General features: G+C 37.5%; 1 protein-coding gene across 7 annotated transcripts in view; it reads right to left on the bottom strand.

Moving 5' to 3' along the window:
* LOC124615696 (GATOR complex protein Iml1) overlaps positions 1 to 24,672 on the bottom strand; it is a 597,731-nt gene that overhangs the window by 313,727 nt on the left and 259,332 nt on the right. For all 7 annotated transcript variants that reach the window (XM_047143737.1, XM_047143755.1, XM_047143765.1 and 4 more), the window contains 2 exons: positions 23,072 to 23,289; positions 5,837 to 6,011 (listed from right to left, as the gene is read on the bottom strand). In XM_047143737.1, coding sequence (XP_046999693.1) covers positions 5,837 to 6,011; positions 23,072 to 23,289 — 393 coding nt within the window. The remainder of the gene's footprint in view (positions 1 to 5,836; positions 6,012 to 23,071; positions 23,290 to 24,672) is intronic.

Below are 24,672 nucleotides of genomic sequence, written 5' to 3'. Positions count from 1 at the left end.
TGCAAAATAGCAAAAGATCTCACAGTAATGAAGGAAGCAATAGTAAAGAAAGTATGATACAAAAGAATGGAACTGTGAAAAAGGAAATTAGAGCTTTATATAAACAATATCAGAACATGATAAAATCTGCTGAATCAAACAAAACTATAAACTCCTCAGAAACACCTTCATTATGTTGTGACAAACTCCAGAAAATATGGTAACACAAGCAACTGAAAACTGTAACAGTACACGGGAGGGGCGTTTGTTGAGTGACTATCACATTTCATTACTACGATGTTAGTAAAAGTGTTTGAAGATTTCTTTGGATGTTATTACATTTTATGAGATGAATCACAAACATTGGTTGTTAATAAGTAATTGCCCTAAGTAAAGCCATTTGACATATGCAATGCCATTCAAGGAGTGAAGACAGGAAAGGCATCGAGGTGACAGCATTTCAATAGAAACAGTTAAAGCCAGAGGAAAATTAATTCAAAAGCAACAAAGGAAATTTCAAAATTGTTTGGAGTATGTTTACATGTGAACACAATTTCCCAAAACTACCAATATAATTATGGATACGAAATTCAGTAAAATTATCACAAAGTGCATATAATGAAGAAAAGGGGAAAAATAGATTTTAATCAATCAAAGGAACAAGCTTAGAACTGGGTACAGCACACAGATTTTCAGAAAACTTCTGAAACACTTCTTATGCAAAATTTTTACCTTTAGAAACAAGGCACTAATACAAAGATTGTGAATAAACAGAAAAATATATATCACAATTCTGTAGCTTCCACTAGAATTCATACGAGTACTGGGAAATTCAGAACAGAAACAGGCATCAGGCAAGGAGATTCTACAACAGCAAAAATTTTCTCATTATTATGACACAAATTTTATTTCTTACAATTTGATTCTACATCTCTTCATTAACCACCTAAACTTCAGCATTTGTCTACAGCATCAAGTTTCAAAGGCTTCTTGTTCCTACTGTTTACTGCCCATTTTTCACTGTCATATAATGCTATATTCAAGGCAAAGACTTCCTAATACTAAAACCTACAATAAATGTTAACATATTATTAATTTTCAGAAAAGGTTTTTTGCTACTGCCACTTTATATTACACAGCCCCTCTACTTTAGCTGTCTCCAGCTATTTTTCTGTTCAGGTTGCAAAAGCCATACACTACCACAAGTGTCTCATTCGCTATTCTAATTCCCTCACTGTCATCTAATTCACCTAAATTCTGTTTAGTTCAGTCACCAAAAGAAAATTAGGGGAAAAGTTGTGTAACAACAAATTTTTGTACAGTGGTAGCAGAGAGTGCTAAGAACAGGATACTAATAATCTTGACCAATGGAATGCAAGTGTTGAGGTGGAGTAGGTTGGGGGTGCAGAGAAGGGGAGGATCACAATTCCTACAAAAAAGGTCTTATTCATTTTTCTATGGCATTGATAGTTACCGCATTTCAGGGGATGTAAAAATAGCAATTATTAAAAATATTAACAACAAAAAATTAATGTTTATCTTTAAATGAAGTGGGTTAAAAACAAATATTAAATATGTGTATCAATCTAAGCACAGTAAAGTCATATTACAGGATAAGTAACAGGGTGGAAAGAGGGGTGGGGATGTGTGATTAAAAATGCAAGGGGGAGAGGTTGCTCAATTGTGTTCATGTACTTACCTCCTTCATAGGCCTGCAAACTGAAAATCGAGCTGGTGATTCCTCACTCTCTCTACCCCAATACAAGAAGTATAGGGTGTTTCACAAAGTTATAACGAATTTCCACAACACACCTGAAGAATCACTGGGCAACCGGCAACCCATAACAGGGGGGAGTTTGTTTTCTACAAAGTGTATTAACACTCTGTGGGAGGGGGGAGTGTATTAACTCTCTGTGGGAGGGGGGAGGGTGTCTGTTTCAACAAAACACATTAATTCTACATGGAATGCAGATAGGTGTTTCTAAAAACAGTAATGCAAATAACGAATCTGGACAGAATATACATAAATCTCTGCACACTGTTCTACACTGCAAGAGGAGAAATTGACTCATAGTCACCAAGTACAGAAGCTACAGTGTTCTTCCTCCACCATGAGCACTGCTAGACTTTTATTTTGCAGACAAACTATACCTCCCCAGCATTGCCTGTCAGGTCACTTAGGCGATTAGCTAAAATATCTTCACTGAACATGTGTTCATATAGAGCAGTTATTCTCAGTTTATTAAATGAGTACGTATTTGCTGTCGTTAGGTGAGTTTTTATGTAAAATGGCTGAGAAGCTTTTAATTTGTAAGTGTGACGTCAGCGACCTATGTGTTGGTGGGTAAGGGATGGGATTGGATTGGTAAAGGTGGCACCCTGTTGCTGTCTATAGTGGATAGCACATTGTAATGCCATGCAACTGTGTTGCAGTCACTTGGTGGTGAATCAATGAATGGCCAGGAAGCTACTGCACTTCTCTCACCATTATCTGTGTTACTGGTAGATAGTATTAGCCTTTTCCATTCATGAATTGCTCACACTTGTAGACAGGACTGCACTGAGTGAAGCCACTTCATATTCACAGTATATCTTCCAAGATGGATGTGAATATATCTGATCGAATTGCAGTGATCGTGTTCAAGGTTAGAACAGTAGTATGCTTTAATGCATGGTTTGACATATGTTGACATATCTAAAGCTCCACAACTACCAAGTGAACTACTACTGTTGTAGAGGGAGCCAATTTAGGCCTCTGGAACTCTGCAGATGTTGGGAGAGTGCAGGATGGGGTGATGCATTTGATACCTCACATGCTATGAAAAGTATTCCAGATAATGATAGTGGAGACAATGAAATTGAAGTTGTTGAATACTTACTGATATCATATTACACTGGAGACAAGTTCTTCAGTGGGGTAGATAGTTGAGTGCTCCAGCTTTTGAGCTTCTTTACCTAATAACTCACTTAACAACTGCAAATAAGTTCTCACTAAATAAACTGAAAAAGTAACTACAACATATAAACACAAGTTTAGTGAATTAATTTTGTCTCCTCACATAACAGAACTGGACAGGAAATGCTGGGAAGGTATGGTTGGCTGTCTGAAAACTGTAAAGTGAACAGCATTCATGGTGAAGGAAGTTGCCTTTCTCAGAACAACACTAAAGCTGCTGTATATGATGACTAAGAACAAATTTCCTCTCTAACAGCGTAGAACCATGTGCAGGGATTTATGTAGATGCTGTCCAGATGCTTTTCTTGTGTTAGTGTTATTAGTAACTCCTATCTGCATTCCATATCATGTTAACACATTTTGCAGAAAACATCACAACTCCCCATCCTCACACCCTCTGGCACGTCTGCGCACTGCATCACTTGTGATTTATAAGATGCAAGGCACACTGTGGAGATTCAATATAGCTTTTTGAAACATGTTGCAATTGTTATCTGTAACATATTGGGGTAGATAGAATGGGGAATCACCTGTTCAATCTTCTGGCTGCAGGTATATGAAGGAGGGAACAGTGTCGCAATCTGCTTTCCCTCACACACTATCTCACACAACCTACCCCCTCTCCCCTCACCATCACCCTGTAACAACCCACAGGACACAATCTATCCATTAATATGGTTGTACTGCTCTTAGACATGGTACATACCTTTCATATTTGTTTTTACACCACCTCGTTTAAAGATAAACATTAATTTTATACCTTTAAAACAATATTTTTAATAACCTACAATATTTTCACCCCCTGCCAAATCGCAACTACCAGTACTAGACAAAAAATGAATAGAACCCTTTTTGTGGGAAAAACATAAAAAACTGACCTTTAAACACTGCACCATCTCAACACTCACACCCCACGCATCAGGATTTTTATTATACAATAATGAAAATAATCCATTTTTGACAATATAATGTAACTGGATAGATTAAAATATCTACTAACCACATGGTGGTAGGAGAAAACACACGCATAAAAAAAGATTTAAATTATGCAAGCTTTTGAAACCAGTGACTCCTCCTCCTGGCAGAAAGGTTAAAGGAGAAGGAAGAGGGGTGAAGTAAATTGACTGAAGGGGTTTAGGAAAAGGGGTACAGTTATGAAAAGTCACCCAAAACCTCAGGTTGGGTCCGATAAGAAGGAAAGACTTTCCTAATCATGCCGTCCGATAAGTCTCCATTGACCCACGGTTCAGGGACACTTTACCAAACAGTGCCCCTTTCCCTAAACCTCTCCAGTCATTTTCCTTCACCCCTCTTCCTTCCCCTTCAACCCTTCTGCCAGATGAAGAAGCCACTGGCTATAAAAGCTTGCATAAGTTAAACCTTTATGTGAGTGTGTTCTCATGCTGTCAATGGGTCTGTAGACCTTTTTACCTATAAAATTACATTACATTGTCATGGATTTTTATTATGTTGGTTATGGCACTCCCTCCTACCACTGTACAAATATTTGTGACTATATGATTTCTGACCCAATCAACCTTTTTTTGGCTTTGTTGAATGAGCTAATTACAATTGTTTTACTTTTGTCAGTGTTCCACATACACCTTCATTTCAAGGCATTATCCATTCCATTCAACTGATCTTCCAAGTCCTTCTTCCTCTCTGATAAGAATTACAATACCACTGGCAAATGTTAAGGTTTTTATTTCTTCTCACTGAACTTTAACCCCATTGCCAAATTGCTCCTTGGCTTCCTTTACAGGTTGGGGGATTGACGACAAATCTCTCTCACCCCATTTTCAATTAATGCCTATCTTATACATCCTTTGGCTCTTATAACTGTACTCTGTTTTCTTTGTATGTTTTAGATAACTTTTTCCTCTTTTATTTTCCATCTGACAACTGCAGCATTACAAAGAATATATTGTAGTAAGCACCATAGAGTGCTCTCTACCCCCCCGCCCTCCCCCCTTTTTGCCTAAATCTACAAATGCTACAACGTAGGTTTGCCCTATTAAAATCTATCTTTCAAGATAGATAGTGGGTTAGCATTGCCTTATGTGTTCCTCCATTTTGTATGAACCCAAACTGATCCTTCACAGGTGGGCTCCTACCAGTTGTTCCATTCCTCTGTTAGTATTTTGCAACCCTGATGTATTAAACTGGTGGATCAGTAATACTCACTTCTGTCAATTTTACTTTCTTTAATAATTTATTACAAGTACATTCTTTTTGGAATTAAACGGTATTTAGCCAGGTGGAACACCTTTTTTAAAGTTGGTTCTCCCATAAATCTCAATAATTCTGAGGAAATGTTGTCTATTCCAACTCCTCTTATCTTCACTAATTTCCTCCCTTTCCATAATATTTTCACCCAATTTCTTTCAATTAAATAATAGTTACACATTTTCTTTCCATCTTCCAGTTGCCATTTGCACTCATTATGTTCATACAGCTTCTTCTCTTTTCTCCAAAGATTTTCCTAAATCTCAAATGCAGCATCCTTCTTTTCCATGGTCATGCATGTTTTTATAGCTTTGCTTTCCTCCTCTGGCCATTTTGCATTTTCTATACAATTATTTCCACATTTGCATTGCCTTTAGCCTTTCTCATTTGCTATTTCTCTTTTCACTACCAATACCCCTAATTTACAATAAATCAATATAAATTCCAGTGATTTTAATAAACTTGTATCACAGAAATAATCAAACATTAAAACTAATGGATAAGTGCGTAGTGAACATAAAAGAAAAAACAAATTTAATAATAAATGTAAATCATTAACATTATATACCACCTCAAGTTTGTGTCTAGTGTAAAATAATTTATTTTTATTTTATTTATTTTTCTTTTTTTACAAACATGGAAAAAGAACTTAAATACGTGGTTCTTTATACCTACCTCAACAAGAGCAAAATCAACATCTCCTCTAGTGCATATGTAATGATCTAAATAATTCCAATTGTATGTCTCCAGTTTTTCTGTTGTGAAAGACACCCAAGAAATTTCATATGTGTCATGATGTGGGGCATGAAACCGGTAGCGGTAATGAACTTTGAACGGATGATAAGGATGTCTGAAAAATAATACCAAAATAGTACATAGAGATGATATCTAATAAAAAAGCAAAAGCAACAAACAACACAGTTACACAAATCATTGTACGAAAAATAAGTCTCTTCCTCCTACAAGAAGAATAATGATAATAATATCATCTTGCACCACCTTGATAACATCACAAGCAATGAAAGAATCACAATCTCCAAGTTTGTTTTGTGAAGTTAATAAAAGCTCTTAAATCATTCACTTGATGAATAATAGTAATCTCACATCTCCTTGATGTCTGAATCAACAAAATCCAACAACAGAAGAATTGCAAGTTATGAATTTGTTGTATGTGGTTAATAAAAGTTCTTACATTTCTTGAGACGCAAGGCAAAGTTAAAACAATGTGACACGTAATACTAAAAAATGAAAAAATCTCATACCAAACAGAAAATTAAATTAGAAAACAGTTAAAAAATTACAGAGACAGACAGAATGGCTGGTCAACAATTAATTCTACAAGGGCAAAATTCTGAATGCTGCAGATATACTGTACCAAAAAAAAAGATCAATTGCAATTTATGGAATTTGTATGTTCTTACTTCAGAAAGGAAGAAAAATTGATCAATGAAGACTGGAAAGGAAAAAGAAACATTAGTATTTTTTTACTTTGTTTCCATCTGCACTACAAGAAATGCCATCTCCTGCAGCTAACTTAAGTTTACCCATTCTGTCTCACTGCAACTTTGACAACAGAGTAACATGCCTAGTAAAACACCTGTCAAAGCCACTGTATTTTCCATATCAACTATTAACAACATTAATGGTAATCTGATATGTAAGGACATCACATAAAATTTTACTTGGAACGTATCTTAACTAGCAGTGATCTTCGACCCATTAACCATAAATTCAGGTGATTTGAGAAGTGAATCATATGGTACACTCTTAAATTGTCAGTTTCCATCCTTGTATCTACAACTATTTTACTGAATATTTTTGGACAGTATTCTGTTTTGATTTTCAGACACACATGTAAAATCTGTTTTTATTTCTTTACTCTTTGTTGTTTCCTCCATAGTTGATCCTCAACTTATCAAATTACAAATGTCCTATAAATGTGACATGACAATGTTGTTGATTACATTTAGAGAATACTTTAGTTTTTGTACAACACAGCCAGAAAATCATGATACGATGCATGTGACGAGAAACTGGGATATTGTGTCCCCCCCCCCCCCCCCCCCCCCCTCTTTATTTTTCTTATTTTTTTTACCTAATTTCAAGGCAACAAGAGATATGAAGTATATCAAATTGCTTCATTAACAATCAGCACATTGATGATTTTTACACATGAATAAAAAGGTCATTTTCTTAACTAGCATTACAGTTTATGGTGATTCTTTAGTATCATTGATTTTCGTTTGTGTAGATAAATAACAAGAACATCAGGTAATCACATATTATCAGGTAGCATATCTGACATTCCCCCGTTCTCAGTTAAGCTGTGATTCTGGAGGAGAGTCTTCCTAGGAATAGCTCAGAAGATTGACATGGACTGTTCCATGAACAAAACAACAAAATACTTGCAATAAACGTGTCAACAGGACAAACATTGAGAGACATTGCAATTATGTCATGCCACAGCAATGGCACTTAAGAATCTGATTAACTGCCTCAAAACGAAAAACCCACATGGGGTTGATAACATCTCAGGAAAATTACTAAAATATTGTTCTCCACACATAAACCATGTATTTAGTCACACATCATGCAGTACTTCGCCTCCCCCCCCCCCCCCCCCCAGTGCGCGCTCACACACACACACACACACAGTTGTCATGAAAGTGTTGACTCTTCATGTGAATTTCTGCATTTTGTCATTTTATAACAGGTTCGCATTAATGACAATAAGTCTCTTGATCCGTGATGATTTTTTTCCACAAACAAATTGTTTGGGTTTTAAATTTCGGTCCAGTCCATGCATTGTCATTTTTGTTTGGGAGTCAAAGTATGTGGTACAAACTTTGCACATACTTCTCTCCTCTACAAAACATTCAGGAGAATGTCTTGAGTACTTCATTTAGAGATATTACTACATTCCGATTGGTGAAGTAACAATGTTGGCACACTAGGGCCACATGTCCCCTACTCAACACTGCCTGTTCCCAAATGACTGGTCAAGTGTAAACCTGTACTTTACATTTGTTAGTTCAAGCTACCACCATAGTTTCTGCACTGATGGCACTAATATGTGAGGAATGATATCAGTCTCACAACTTTTTGAATGAACAACTTACGCTATTGTAAGACTCCGAAACAAGAAAGGTAGTAACACAGATATTAATAATTACTGACCAGTTTCTCAGCTTACCACCCCCTATAAAGTATTGAAGAAGATTATATGGACGGGAACTGTATCAAAACTACCTCAAAGTAACATACATAGTCATATCAGTTTGTGTTTCAAAGTAGTCCCTCTACAGAGCATGCCGTTTTTCAGTATATGAATCAGATTATGCAAAATTTAAATGACAAAACACTGTCAATGACTCATAAAAATCATTTGATTGTGCAGCTCATATATTATGGTGTGAGAGGTCTTGTTGGTAATTAAAAGTATGCAGGGTGTAGCACTGAAAAACCCAGGACTGCATACAGCAAAAAAGAACAGGCAATTATTACTACATGTGTGCCACAGGAATCAATACTGGATCCACTCCTGCTCTTGTTGTATATAAATCTGCCATCATATATCCAAAAAACAGAAACAGTTCTCTTTGCTATCGAAAAAATATTATAATCAAGCCTAATGGAAAACTTACAACACTTGAAAACATAAAGAGCACTTTCTTGAAAACTAAAAACCAGTTCTCTGCAAATGGACTTTCACTGAAGTTAAATAAAAGGCAGTACATAGCCTGACAACACCTTCAGAAGTAATACATGAGAGTTAATAAATAAATAAACACAATATTCTATATTCAGGAAATTGAACCGGCAAAAACATTAAAATGTTGGCTTACTTTTCTTACTTTCATCCACTGGTGTCTTCTGGCATCATATTCTAGAGCAAGTTATGATTGAGAAAGAAACTATTTGATGTACAGTATCATGTAATAAAGATAATTTGTAGTGTCCACTCTAAAATCTCTTGCAGACATTTCTTTAAATAGTTACATGTATTGAGAAAGGTCTCCAACTAAATTTACTCCTTTAAAAAATTTGTAGTCAACAAACCAATCACAATTTGAAAATAAAATCAACATTCATGAATATAATGTTAAAAGAAAAAATTACTTACACTGTCCTTCACTCAATCTTAGTATGTGAAGAAAGGAGTTCAGTATTCTACCATAAAAATCTTTGACCAATTAATCAGTGATGGAAGGAATTTAATACACAATAAAATTAACTTCAAACACAACAAAAGCATATCTGTTCGACATCTCCTTTTACTTCATGGAATAAGTTCCGATCAAGTGAAAGAGAGAGAGAGAGAGAGAGAGAGAGAGAGAGAGAGAGAGAGAGAGAGTGTGTTACTAGATACAAACATCTAAAGGGTCAATGGTCAAATGGTGAGAATACTCTCATATTTTCACTGAAAAACAATACTGTAATTGTGCAAGACAAACTCATTTGACTTACATTGAGAGACTGTAATTACAATGTGCACATAACTAAATCTGTGGTGTCATCTTACTATGTGTAATAGATTTCTATTAAACAGGTAACACTGCACCTGCATATTGGACTCCACTATAAATGTGCTAGATGTTATTAAATGTTATGCATGAAGTAGAGCCATTGCATCTATTATTTAATATAGTTTTATCAGTTTTATAATTCAATTATGATGTCTGCAGTCACCAAATACATAATAGTCTGGAGAGATGCAGATGCTGCTAGGAGGTGGGGAGCCACTCTTTCTGCCATCAGGAGGGTGTGGCTGTTCTGCCACTCGCATACTGTGCATTTGGTGGGCTGATGGGAACTACAGGAGTTCATCGGAGGTGAAGGTGGCCACAACAAGATAGGCAGAATTATTTATCAAAATAAAGCAGATACATGTGTGTGCCCTTGTCCAATGGGCACAGCCTGTTGTCAATCCACGGTACCTTCATATCAGTGTATCTGCGGCAATCATCCAGCAGATCATACAAGCTGCTGGGGACCAGCTGAAGCTAAAATAACATTCTTGGGGGCCAGAGTGACTGTATTGAGCAAAGCCACATGTGGCTAGGCAAACTCTTTACTGGATTTCATGGGCATCCTACCAGTATCAAACTTCGGGCTCTGAGCAGCATAACAAGTGTCCTAAAACTCTTGGCATCAGAGTTCTCTATCTGCACCACAACAAATGCATCACTCGACTTCGCTCCTTTAGTCACAGTTTTGCTCAATTTCAGCATTTCTTTTGTGTATGCATCTTGTATTTGCCTGGATACCTCTACAAGCAGCTGCAGTTTCTCTTCCATATCTGGAGAGAAGTTGGTTGGCTGTTGACATGCTGCTGTCATGACTATTTACTGAAAGTGGTTGATTAACTATGAAACGTGACAAGATGTTTAACATCCTTGCCTCATTACAGAATGTGGATGTCAGAGTACTACCCACCCTGTAAAGCAATACAGTCAACGATCTCTGGCAAATCTGATGACGGAGTACAATGCTGGTGCAGGTACAAGTGCTTCAGGACACACCACTCAGAGCACATTGTTAAACATGGGGCTCTGTAGCAGACAAATCTTAAGTGTAACCATGTTCATACAATGACTTTTTCAGTCAAAATTACAGTGAACAGCAGATCAGCAATATTGTACCACGGGCCAATGGAAACATATTGTACCACGGGCCAATGGGAACATACAAAATTTATAAGTTAAGAGTCTTGTGGTCACTAGCTGACAAATTGCCTAGTGGCTTCTACCTTGGGTTCCGCAGTCAATGTTTCTTTGATAATTTTTTTGATGTTTCACCAGCTTGAGTTGCTGGCATTGTCAAAACTTAACCCTCCATTGCTGGTTGCGGACTAGAGTCAGGCTTGCAGCTGCAGATTATATGTACCTTGCATGCCAATGTACCAGGGCTTTTTTTTGGTCATTGCCACTGTAGTTCTCCACTTTCTACCTGCAATGATCATTTATTTTGAGGTTTTTCTATTCCTTGTTCAAGTTTTTGTCATGTTTGTGGACTTCTATAGATTAGATTAGATTAGATTTACTTTCATTCCAATTGATCCGTAGTGAGGAGGTCCTCCAGGATGTGGAACATGTCAGAAAAACAACAATACATGACAAATATTTAAACTAAAACAAATAAGCTAATGTACCATTCCACAGGTCCCAAGTGGAATGATCGTCATTTTTTAATGAACACTAAGAGTCATTTTACAAATACTATTGCACTGAATTTAAAATAAAAAAGTTTTTTATTTATTTATAAGGTAAGAAACATGTAATACAACTACTGTAATACTTATTTACAATGAACACATTACTGCACTGAAATGGTGCAGAAGTTAGATTATACTTACACACACACACACACACACACACACACACACACACACACACACACACACACACACAAATTTTCAGTGAACACATTACTGCACTGAAATTGTGCAGAAGATATGTTGTACTTATATACAAATCAGTTGGTTTTCCTCAGAAATTCATCAATGGAGTAGAAGGAGTTGGCCACCAATAAATCCTTTAGGCTTCTCTTAAACTGAATTTCATTGGTTGTTAAGCTTTTTATGGCTGCTGGCAAGTTATTGAAAATGTGTGTTCCTGAATAATGCACACCTTTTTGTACAAGACTAAGTGACTTTAAATCCTTGTGAAGATTATTCTTATTTCTAGTATTGATTCCATGAATTGAGCTATTGGTTTGAAAAAGTGATATATTTTTAATGACAAATTTCATTAAGGAATAAATATATTGGGAAGCTGTAGTTAGTATCCCTAGTTCCCTAAACAGGCTTCTGCAGGATGTTCTTGAGTTCACACCACATATAATTCTTACTGCCCGTTTTTGTGCCCGGAAAACTTTAGCTTGGCTTGATGAATTACCCCAGAAAATAATCCCATATGACATTATGGAATGAAAGTAAGCATAGTATGCCAGCTTTTTCATTTTTATATCCCCTATGTCTGACAAAATTCGCATTGCAAACAGAGATTTGTTAAGACGCTTCAGCAGTTCTGTGGTGTGCTCCTCCCAGTTGAATTTATTATCAAGCTGTAATCCCAAGAATTTAACACCGTCCACTTCTTCTATCTTCTTGTCATCATATGTTAGACATATACTCTTGGGACACCCCTTACAAGTTCTGAACTGCATGTAGTGTGTTTTTTCAAAGTTTAGTGACAAAGAATTGGCTAGGAACCAGTGATTAATGTCTACAAATATTTTATTGGCTGATCTTTCTAAGACTACACTTGATTTGCTATTTATTGCAATGTTTGTATCATCAGCAAACAAAACAAACTTGGCATCTGGTAATGTTACTGATGAAAGGTCATTGATATACACAAGAAAAAGTAAGGGCCCCAAAATGGAACCTTGTGGGACCCCACATGTAATTAGTTCCCAGTTGGATGATGCCTGATAGCTTGATACATGTCTCTTTCCTAATAACACCCTTTGTTTCCTGCCAGAGATATAAGATTTGAACCATTTTGCAGCATTTCCTGTTACACTATAATATTCTAGTTTACTTAAAAGGATATTGTGATTTACACAGTCAAATGCCTTTGACAGATCACAAAATATACCAGTTGCCTGCAATTTTTTGTCTAATGAATTAAGTACATTTTCACTGTAAGTGTAGATAGCCTTCTCAATATCAGAACCTTTTAGAAATCCAAACTGTGACTTTGACAGTATGTTATTTGAGATAAGATGGTTATAAAGACGACTGTACATTACTTTTTCGAAAATTTTTGAGAATGCTGGCAACAGTGAAATTGGACGGAAATTTGATGCTATTTCTTTATCTTCCTTCTTAAACAGTGGCTTAACTTCAGCATATTTCAGCCATTCGGGAAATATTCCACTGATAAACGACTGGTTACACAGATAGCTTAATATGTTACTTAGCTCAGAATCACATTCTTTAATTAACTTTGTTGATATTTCATCATACCCACTAGATGTTTTTGATTTTAAAGATTTTATGATGGACATTATTTCTGTTGGGGTAGTGAGGGTCAAATTCATATTATGGAAGTTACTTGAAATGTCTGGTCTAAGGTAATCCATAGCAGCATCTACCGAACCTGACAACCCCATCTTTTCAGTAACAGTTATAAAATGTTTGTTAAAAAGTTCTGCAACACTATACACATCTGTCACCAATGCATCATTTACTCTTAATGCTATTTGTTCCTCTTCATGTCTGGTTCTACCGGTCTCCTCCTTCACTATATCCCATATTGTCTTTATTTTGTTATCTGATATGACTATCTTTTCCTTGTAATATATTTGCTTTGACATCCGTATTACAGTCTTTAATATTTTGCAGTATTTCTTATAATGTGCTATAGCATCAACATTGGAAATGTTTCGGATTGACAGATACAGTTTTCTCTTTGTTTTACAAGATACCCCTATTCCTCGAGTAATCCATGGCTTCTTTGTAGACTTTGCTCTAACCTTGGTAAGTTTTGGGGGAAAGCAGTGTTCAAATAAGGTAAGCACTTTATTAGCAAAAATGTTATATTTTTCATTCATGCCATGAGCACTGTAAACATCAGTCCAGTGAATGTCTCTGAGGAGTGTCCTAAAATAATCAATTTTTGGCTTACTGATTACCCTCTTGAGCTCAGATTTAACAGATTTTATATCTTGTTCAGTATTAACATTTAACAGAAGGAACTGCATGTCATGGTCTGAGAGGCCATTGACTATTGGTTTTGTAATATAATTTTGTTCATTTGACTTTTCTATAAAGATATTATCAATGGCTGTTTGTGAGCAAGTGGTTATCCTAGTGGGGAACTTTACTGTGGGAATTAAGTTGAATGATAGTGTTACTAACTCAAATAGGTTCTTATTGGGAGAGTCTTTAAGGAAATCTACATTGAAATCACCAGTAACCACTATTTCTTTGTTTTTGGTTGTTAAATGGGCCAGTACAGCTTCAAGGTGGTTTACAAACAGATTAAAGTTACCTGCAGGTGCTCGATATACACTTAATATTATGAAAGATTTTTTGTGAAATTCTAATTCTGTTGCACATGCTTCCATATGCTGTTCTAGGCAAAATTTATGAATGTCTATGTTCTTAAATTTATGACAGTTCCTGATGAATGTGGCAACTCCTCCTTTCTCCATTTCTGATCTACAATAGTGAGATGCTAACCTAAACCCTGTAACACTTAAAAGTTCTATACCAGTGGTCACATGATGTTCAGAGAGGCAGATTATGTCAGCTGGGTTTGAAGACTCTAATTCATCTATGCAGATAGTTAATTCATTAATTTTATTTCTCAGTCCTCGAATATTTTGATGCAATAAAGATAGCTGACATTTCACATTGACTGACTTAAAATTGGATGGAGTTAAAATATCTGCTGACAGTTGAAAATTCTTAACCAATGGCTGTTTATGTTGATGTAATAAGCTGGAATTATGTTTTTTGATTTCTTTCTCAAACTGAAGGTTTGTCTCAGTTCTAACCTCTCTTAAAATTTGTTTTCTTTCTGTCCTCCCTACCCTAAAAAAGGGTCTTTTCTGAATCCTATAACCACTGGTATTTTACCACTCATGACAGTGCCTCCCCCCTTTAACTTTCCTGCTATTTCCCCAGCCAATTTACCCTTCCCCTTCCTGTTGAGGTGAAGGCCATGCCTAGTATAATCCCACCTACTGACAGAATCAACATGAACCACACCAATGTGTGACCCCGCACCCGACATGAGCAGCCGTTCCAGCTCCAAATTAACTCTCTTGACAGAAGAGTTCAAATGAGGTCGGTCATGGCGCCCAAGAACAGATACAAACTCAACACTGGTATGCCTCGATGCTGATGCAATCTTCGCCAGGTCACACTCTATGCTGTACCCAGGATCTCTGTCAATACTGTTACCTGCCCCACCCACTATAACCACGGTGTCTTCCTTAGTGAAATCTTTGCAAAGTGATCCTAAATCCTCTGTCACCTGCTCCAGACCAGCACTAGGTTTAAAAAAATTGGTGACCTGGTATTCTGATCCTAGTTCATCCTGCAAGAGTTGGCCAACACCTCTTCCATGGGAACTACCTAACAACAACACTTTCTTTCTCTTTACTGATTTCCCTACATTCTTACTTTTCAATTTGCTGCTGAAAGTTTGTTGTGCCCTGTCTACACCTGTAACTGCTTGAGGCTCACCAGCTTCTAACTGAAGCAACAGGTCAAATCTATTTTCCACATTCACCATAAAGCTGTCAGACAAAGTTCTAGGCCTGTTCCTCCTGTTGCCTGTTGCCACTTCCCACCTCTCTTTACCCTTCTCCCTCCTTAACCTGTCAAGATCTCCCCTGGCCTTGTCTAACTCAGCCTGAAGGGCAGCAATTTTCCCCTCCTGTTCCAGTATCTTCCTATCTCTACTACAAATCCTACAAAACCACTGATGAGTCTCATTTACTTCCCCTATTCCCACGCCACTACAGTCACCCACATGGAAAAAACTACAGCACCCATCACACCAAAGCCCCGACCTAACAATTCTACGGCAAGTCAAGCACTTTTCACTCATGATAAACGTAATAATTTATTAAGAATAAGTCAGTTAAATTACAGATAAACACGAAAATATGGTTACACAAATTTGGCCTATACGCAACTGTGTGTAAACAAAAACAAAAGTGCAAAGTTTCTGAAACAACAAGTTAAACTTTACGCTGAACAAGCAGGAGTGAAAATTCATCTCCACAGCAAGAACTTCTGTATTGGAAAATTTTACTGTGGGTTTAGTCTCACAGCACACTTGCTCTGCCACACCTCATTTCTCCACTTGTCGCAGTCTGCAATGCCACTTATGTTCAGTGATTCTGGTGTCATTCCACCCAGTCATTCCACCACAGAGTCCCCCACAAATACATGGTATGTGGTTATTCCCGACATTCCAACTGGGTCCCTTTTTTCCTTTGCCAATATGTGCTGCTCTTTGATCTTCTTTATCAATTTATAAATAGTCTTTATGCTGTGTTTGTGCAATATACAACAGATTCTGCCCGTCATTCTCAGAACATATGGCACAAAAGCTGTATCCGATATTTCTTCTTTTGATGTGTCACTTTGCTGAGTGTTCAATTGTATGACACTTGTTATTCAACTAACAGAGTACCCATTACTCCTCATAACACTTTCTAGGTGTAGCATCTCGTATCTGAGATTCACATAGTCATCTTTCATGCATTACAAGCATACTAACCAAGCCCTTTTTCTGTCTCGGGTGGTGCTTTGACAATTTGTGCAGGTATTGGTCCTCATGCATCAGTTTTTGATAGACAGTGTGTCCCACATTTTCACTATTCCTCATAAGCAGCACATCTAGAAACAGCAGCTGATGGTCCTTTTCTATCTCCATGGTAAATGTTATGATGGTAGGGAGACTATTAATGTGTCTTAGGAAGTCACCAAGCTGTTCTTCACTACAACACCACACAACAAATGTATCATCAGTGTATCTGTACTGCAACACCTTAGGTTCACAAGGTCTCAAGCCTAGCACCTATGCTTTGAAACGTTCAATAAAACTGACAACCACGACTGGACGAAGTGGACTACTCATGGCGATGCCTTCCAACTGTTTGTAGAAGAAATGAAATGTGGAATGGGACCATTTTAATGAAGACTGAAGATTACGAACAGGAGATCGAGAGCATATCAGAACTGAACACATACTAAAATGAAGCAAAGATCTATTGCAATGGATCTCACAGAGAATGAATCTGTTAATCAAGGCATCTTTTCTGTTGGCAAACGTACACAAGAACTGAACAATATAGACAACCCACCAGCTCGGCAGTATGGACTACCAAAGATCCATAAGGATAATGTTTCATTAAGAGTACTTATAAGCGCTCCTGGCTCACTAACATTTGAACTGGCAAAACACTTGGCCTTTTGCTTCAACCTTAATTGGGAAAGATCAACACATATAGGAAGGACTTGGGATATTTCACTGAGAAGCTGAAGAAACTAAAACTTGGACCAAACAACATCCTGGTCAGTTTTTATGTTATTTCTTTGTTCACCATAGGGCTACTCAATAATTTTCTGGAATATATCAGTTCCATTTTCCTGAAGCTCTTTCTAGCATTTTTCATCAGGAACTATTTCATGTGGAATGGCAACTTATACAAAAAGCTGGAAAGCATCACAATGCGTAGTCCACTTAGACCAGTCAGACCTACTTCTTCATGGAACATTTCAAAGTACAGTTGCTGGACTTAGCACCTTGTAAACCTAAGGTGTGGTTGTACAGATACATTGATGATAACTTTTTTGTGTGGAGCAATGGTGAGGAACAACTCGGCAACTTCCTTGGACACCTGAATAATCTCCAAACCAAAACGAAATTTACCATGGAGGTAGAAAATGACCAACTCCTATCTTTTCTAGATGCACCAGCTACAAGGAATGGTGAAAACCTGGGTCACTGTGTATAACAAAAACTGTCACACACATACCAATACCTTCACAAACTGTCAAAGCACAACCTGAGCCAGAAAACAGGCATGATTAATATGTTTGTAACATGCACAAGGTGAATATGTGAACTGCAGCATCTCAGATGCAAGACGCTACACCTAGAAAGCATTCTGACAATCAATGTGTACAGTGTTCCTGCCATACAATCTGAGAGTGACAGATGGAATCAGTCACATACTGTGTAAACACAGTGTAAAGACATAGAGAAGAGCTATCACACCCACTTGTTCTGGAAAGCTAAAGAAATCCACAAACATGAAAGTAACATCAACAATAAAGAGGAAAGCCTCAAGGTGAACTGATCCTGGATTCCCGTGCTGCAATGAATAACCATTGTAAAGTAGCAAGGAGAGAACCACAGCAGTAATGATCAGGGGAAAGACTTTAGACTTTGGCACAGCAGGTATATATAACCAGCAGCTGCAAACTTGACTCCAGTCCATCACCAGCAATGGAAGATAAAGTTTTGACAATGCCAGCCACCTGTGCCAGTAAAACATCAGAAAAATCATTAAACAGACATTGACTGAAGAACATGAGACAGAAGACAACAGGCAATTTGTTGAATGAAATGAGACATCTAATCAAATAAATCATGCTCCTTGTTACAACCAGGTCAATGTCCAGACACATAATCATTCAAATTAATGGCTGTTTGAAAAAAAGCACTGCACTATGAACACAGGCCTATGGGGACAGTATTATGCTAAGGGAGACATTCACTTAGGCTTCCACTAAACTGTGATAGTAAGTAGTGGCACCTAGACATGAACATCATTGTAGCCACCAGCATCCTGTCATGTTTGACATATTCCCCTGACAGTGCTGGCATCTTCTTGCATAATAATCATCTATGTCAAAAGCCCAGAATCACTCTACAGTGGTTTGAGGAGCACATCAGTGATCTCATGTTAATGTCTTCACCACCAAATTTGTCTGATCTGAAGATAATGGAACACATCTGGCATACTATAAGATGCCAGTTCAGCACTCACAAACCATTGGTCTATAATTTATGGGAATTGTGTGAACTTTGCTTAAGACATCTGGTGTCACTTACCTACAGAGACCTACCAAGAACTTGTCACATCCACGTCATGCAGAATTGCTACTCTTTTCATTACAAAGGTGGGCTAAAACGCTGTGAAGCAGGCAGTCATAATGTTTGGGCTCATCAGTGTATAATAATTTCTGAAATCATTGTGGAACTACAGTGACTTTACTTCCAATTTTAATAAAAGAAAAAAAAAAGAGTCCAAATTGAAATAAATTATTTATTTTTTTATTCCAGTAACTGGTTTTGATCTACAAGACCGTCAGCACAGACTAGAGGCTCCAAATGATGTGAGGAACCTGTTCACAAAGATGATGCGTTACCTAACGGTACCTGTCGCAAAGTGGATGTATTTTGAGCAAACGACTGGAACCACTACTGCCCCTGCTGTCTGCAAAATGTATCATTCTCAGTAACATTTCAAATCTCCTTCTGGTCAAATTTTTTCCAGAAATGTTAGCACATGTGCAGTCTCAAGGGGTCAATATAAATATAAGGATGGTAGTTCTTACAATTTCTGTGAGGCATGTACGCTTGTTTGATCAGCAGTTTCCTCAAACAATTTATCCAGCACAAATAGTTCATAGTAGGTGTCCATTGTTACATTTGATCTTATATTTAAGTTTTCAGTTCTAAGCCCTGAAAGACTGGTAGAAGGTATAAACTTAGGTTGGTCAGCTCTGACATCATGCCCTTCTTTAACATTCCCCTCCTCTTCCTTTGATGGCAATATGCTGTGTCCATCACCATGAGTCTAGGTTGGCACTAGCCACCTATGTTGGTCATACTTCCTCCCAACTGTGTTTGTGACCACTCTGGCTAGTAGTAGTTTATCTAGCCGAGTGCGGAGTTCAGAAAGTGAAACAAGCACAGAGAGGATGGCAGCCACATGTGCTAGGAGGTAGAAGTTGCTGCTGCCCATCAGGATGTTGTCTGGTGTAGTGAGTTGGCAGTTGGTTTTTCTGTAGTGCCTGTGCGAAGAGAAAGTAAGCTGCCTCATGCTGCATAGTGATGGATGGTTGGACCATGAGCAGAGTGTGTGAAAATATATTGCATTTGGATTGTGTAGTGCTATTCAGGTACTGTGTACAGTTGGCCAAGTCACTACAATTTCTTTCTTTCATTCACCTACAACCTGGCACTTGTAGATGACTCGTCTGTTTCGTGCTTTCATGTAATACAAATTTGTGCCTCTACACTGATTCTGAGGCCTCAGTTTGAGGTGGAACATGCTTGTTTCATTAATATACTCTCTTAGCTAAGGTGATGTTGCGTTTTGACATTGATGTATGCCAACTGACTTGGTTCTGAGGCTCATTATTTATTATTGGAAGTGGCTGTGCCAGTATATTGTGTGTTGGTTGCATCTAACACTGTCCTTTTTAGATGCCAGTATTGCCACAAGTTTCTCCAAGTGGAATTCCCTGATATTTCCCTGATTTCCACACAAGTTTCAGCATTTTTACATGACAAATTTTAAGATCTCAAGGGTAAGTTAAGCTGTAAGTTGGCAACATGTCTTTGCAACTTCAGCACAAGAAACAATAATGCAAACAAGGAAATATCTTTTAAAAAAAAATAAAAAATAAAAAGAAAACTTGCAAGCAGATGGCGTTTCCTGATGGGAGCAAAAACCTTAAGTAGTAACACCAACATCTTTTGTAATGAAATGTTTTTAGATGGAGAAAGTAAGCCAATAAAATGTTGGTTCTACTATGCTCATTATTCTTGGTTATTGCCCACTGTGTTATATCTATTATCTTACAGGTATTGTGTGACTTTTCTTTTGGGAAATATATGAGTACATAGCGCAAAAACTGCCAGCAACTGACACAATGTTCTTCTTCTTATTGTCCATATCTTCTAACATACAAACTACTTTTGAAGTAGCCAAAATGTACTAGAACAAATAAAATCCCTATGAAATGCCACACTGCACAATATACTTGTGGTGAGACAGTCACAATTTCTGAAATCTACTGTCCATGGTCTCTGGCCTGCTGAGGAGCACCACAGTCCTGGGTCCATGGATAAACCATGAGAATTCGCGGAATTATGCCACACACAATCACACTCAGCCTGCGGGCAGATCGGTGAGACTACATCCGATGGGCAGGGGCTGCACATTAGCACGAACTGAATGGCTTCAGATTGGCATGCCCAATCCATTACAGATACCCGCAGAAACAGCCTGCAGTTTTGGCCCGTCACGGAAATCCAATCATGTCACCAGCTATTCAGGAGCCACAGACAGCATGTTGATGAAATGAGACCATGGTGATCAATCCATGCAACACAGAAATTTTTCAAATACTCTGAGACTCAATAATAATGAGGATAGGTAGCAACTCGCCATAAAGATAATTGCTGAGCTGAAGAGAGCCACATAGAAGAGTCAAACACACACTGACAAAGTTTCAGCCATAGCTTTTGTCAGAAAACAAGTGCAAACACACATTCACATAATCACTCGGACACAACTCATGCACACATGACCACTGTCTCTGGCCACTGCATCTACAGTCTCAGATCCAAACAAACCACTCCTCAAGCCTCCCTGCCTCTGCTAGGCAGCTGCTAGGCTAGTGGCAAGAAGTAGTGGCAGCACTGACTGCAAGCTGAGGTGAGTGGTAGGAAGAGGAGGAGCAGTAGTAATGAGGGAAGTAGGGAAGCGACGAATGTACTCAGCTGCACCCAGTCAGCGATGATGCGTGACGCCTCAGTAAAGAAACCATTTCATCTACTGACACGAAAACAAGATTCTTCAGTGTTTTTTCAAAATTCCCTGATATCCCTGATGCGTTTGAAATTCTCTGATATTCCCTGATTTCCAGAACCTGTGGAAACCCTGGGTGCAATCTGAGATGATGATATATTCTGTATTTTGAAAGGAGCTCTGAGGTTCATGCCAAAGGACTGGATGTCAAGGCATGCTGCCAGAGATCCAAACTAACTGTTGAATAAGGAAAGGAACTGCTTCTTATAGCCTTTGATATTTGATAATATGTACCGAGGCATTCGTTGTGGCCTCCCTGTTAAATATTGCCCATTGAGCACTCTCTGAATACCTGTTAGCCTAAAACTGCAGGTCAGGATAAATTGCTTTACATGTTGTCCTATTCTGGCTAAAAGTAATAAATGACACATTTGCTTTTAAGAAAAGGTTAAATATCTATCTACATGACTGGGGAGAGAGTGAGAGCGAGAGTGAGAGAGAGAGAGAGAGGGGGGGGGGGGGAGAGAGAGAGGGAGAGAGAGAGAGGAGAGAGAGAGAGAGAGAGAGAGAGAGAGAGAGAGAGAGAGAGAGAATGCTTATGGTTAGATTGTTTCTTTGTTAAATATGGTAAAATTGCCAAGTGGCCAATATTAAGTCTTTTAACTAAAGTAGATTTTAGAAATGTCAGCATTAAATAACTTGAAGATAAAACCTTGGTATGAGGTAGCTGGTGTTGGTTTTTGGTTAAGTGACTTCTCACTTTTTTTTTCTAAATTTAATAACAGTGGTCATTCTAGAATTTATTGTTTAAGGTATTACCAAAACTAATACCCAATTCTTACCTCAGTGGGATAAGAGTCACATGCTATTGAAATCTAAATTAATTTTGCTACTGTGCTGATTTGCAACAGTAGGTTATTGTTTTTTGTAAAATGATTGTTTTCTAACAGTTTTCTACCCGTATGATACTGCTTCGAAATATGTTGTTATATGTGTATTAAAAGTGAATTGTGTAAATGTCACTGAACTCAATCAATCACTTGACCCTTTGTTTATCCAATGGTCCTGTACCATGCTCCAACCAAAACACAACCACTCTATGAGCAGAAATAATTTCACTACTGTCACTTTCGCACTCAAAACTAAAGATAGAGGCATGTCTGCACTGGACCAAGAACTACAGAAAACTGAATGAATATAAACATCAAATAGTTCTACAATATTTTTACTGTTTTGTTGTAACATAAACAGATCCCCTGCCACAAACTGATTTTGATGAAATCTTATCTACCAGGCCAAATGATAAGCAAGACAAAACAGTCTTGTCACTTAATGTGTTAAATTAATTTTGTTCTCAATGCAACAGTTTTCTACTGTAATGGGAAACATTGGCCCTAATATGTTTATACAGCTGCATCAAGTATGTGTCAACCTTGGAAGCATGCTATACTAATAAACCAGTGCTTTCCTTGTACCTTTGTGTGGCAGTCAACCTTTTAAGAAAAACTGAAAGAAAATTTGTTTCGTTTTGGTGGGTCTCCTGTACATTATATCAAAGACTTCAAATTGTTTTCTATGCGAGAGTAAACTTCTACTTTGTATTCTACTTACCTTGGCCTGTATCTTGTAACAGTAATTGCAGATCCACAGAGGGAAATTTTATGAAACATGCGACCAATGCTCAAAAAATGCTCCTCTGTTTTGATTGTGTCTGTAGTGCGTGTCATCACAACAGAACTAATACCTGCAGAGACTGGGGTAGCATTATTTCCTGGAGTCTGAACTTGTTTACTGGTTACCTGGTTGTTTAACACAATCAACTGAAAGCCCTGTGTAAAACAAAGGTTTGTAAATGCACTACATGATAATTATTTAAAATGTGCCAAAATAACATTTAAATTTTTAAAGTTACTATGCTATGTAATGCACTATGTAATATGAGGAACACAGACGAAAAGGACTTCCTGCTGAAAAGTATTTCACATGAGAAGATAAGCTTTTGGGGGGGGGGGGGGGGGGGATCTAGGTTTTCAGATATTTTCAAATAAGACAGAAGATAAATAATGTACAAATCACTCACAGAGAAACGTATTTCAGCGTATCAGATTGGTTTCTTAGTTTTCAGCAACTTAAGGGCAAGTTATAAGATAAATTAATAACAAAAATCATACTCACAATGTATAATCTATTGGCAAATATACACTAAAAGAAGTGTAATAATGCCTATTATTTTTCCATTCTATTAAAAACCACAATGTTTCAGAAAACACACTAACTCAATGGATTACTTAGCAAATGATTTCCTTCAGGGGATGCTTATTTCAACTATGTTCTAGTCACCTGCATGGATTTTTGATTGGCTGAGAAAGTATCAAATTGCTTGTGTGGTTGAATTTTTTCCTTGGCCTCATCAGATGTTGCAGCTGCTATACTGTCCATGGTGCATCAAGTCGTTTCACTCCTCAGCAGTACTTATGGATTGATAACTTACTGATGACTGTGATATAATGCCTCTTTTTAGAGCTCATAGTCCCACAATGTATGCTCCAGTGTGTTTGCACACCCATCAGGCCATGTGTTATTTCACTCTCTCTTGATTTTATACAGGTAAGACGGTGGACCAGACTACCTGACAGGTTGAGGAATCTCAGTCTTAACCTCTTCCTAATGTTATGGAGAATCTCCTATGCTCTTCTACCTATGATAGTGTCCCATCCATTCCCTCACAGTTTCAAAATACAATTTTGTATTTCTTCTTTCATACTGGCCACAATCCCAAGAATTCCATGCAGCAGGCGTTGATTTCAGTAGCATATCATGCTGCACTCATATGGGTGCTGAATCTGATTTTATGAGCTGTTATCTACTAGGTTGTGCACTTGTACTGTACACATGAGAGGCAATGCTAATAGTTTGGTGACATGAAATGGTATTTTTTAAGCAAAGTCAGAACTGACAATATGTAATGTTGATAAATGTATGCATTAACATTATTTCCTTTCTAGACACCTCCTCTACATGGCAAGTAAAGTTGTTATGTTCATCGAGAAAAACACCCAGACATGTTATCAGTGTGTGTCTTTCAATCATTACATCACTTGGATAGTTTGCTTTTCAATTGTAAGTTCACAGTTTCATTAGTTGCTAAGAACACTTTAAGACTGTCATCAATCCTGTAGGTCATGGAACGTATTATTACAATTATTTTTTAT

This window comes from Schistocerca americana, chromosome 1 (genome assembly GCF_021461395.2).
Source record: "Schistocerca americana isolate TAMUIC-IGC-003095 chromosome 1, iqSchAmer2.1, whole genome shotgun sequence".
In the NCBI taxonomy this organism is placed as follows: domain Eukaryota; kingdom Metazoa; phylum Arthropoda; class Insecta; order Orthoptera; family Acrididae; genus Schistocerca; species Schistocerca americana.
Note: the sequence above shows the minus strand (reverse complement) of the source record. Positions and strands in the feature narration are given on the sequence as shown.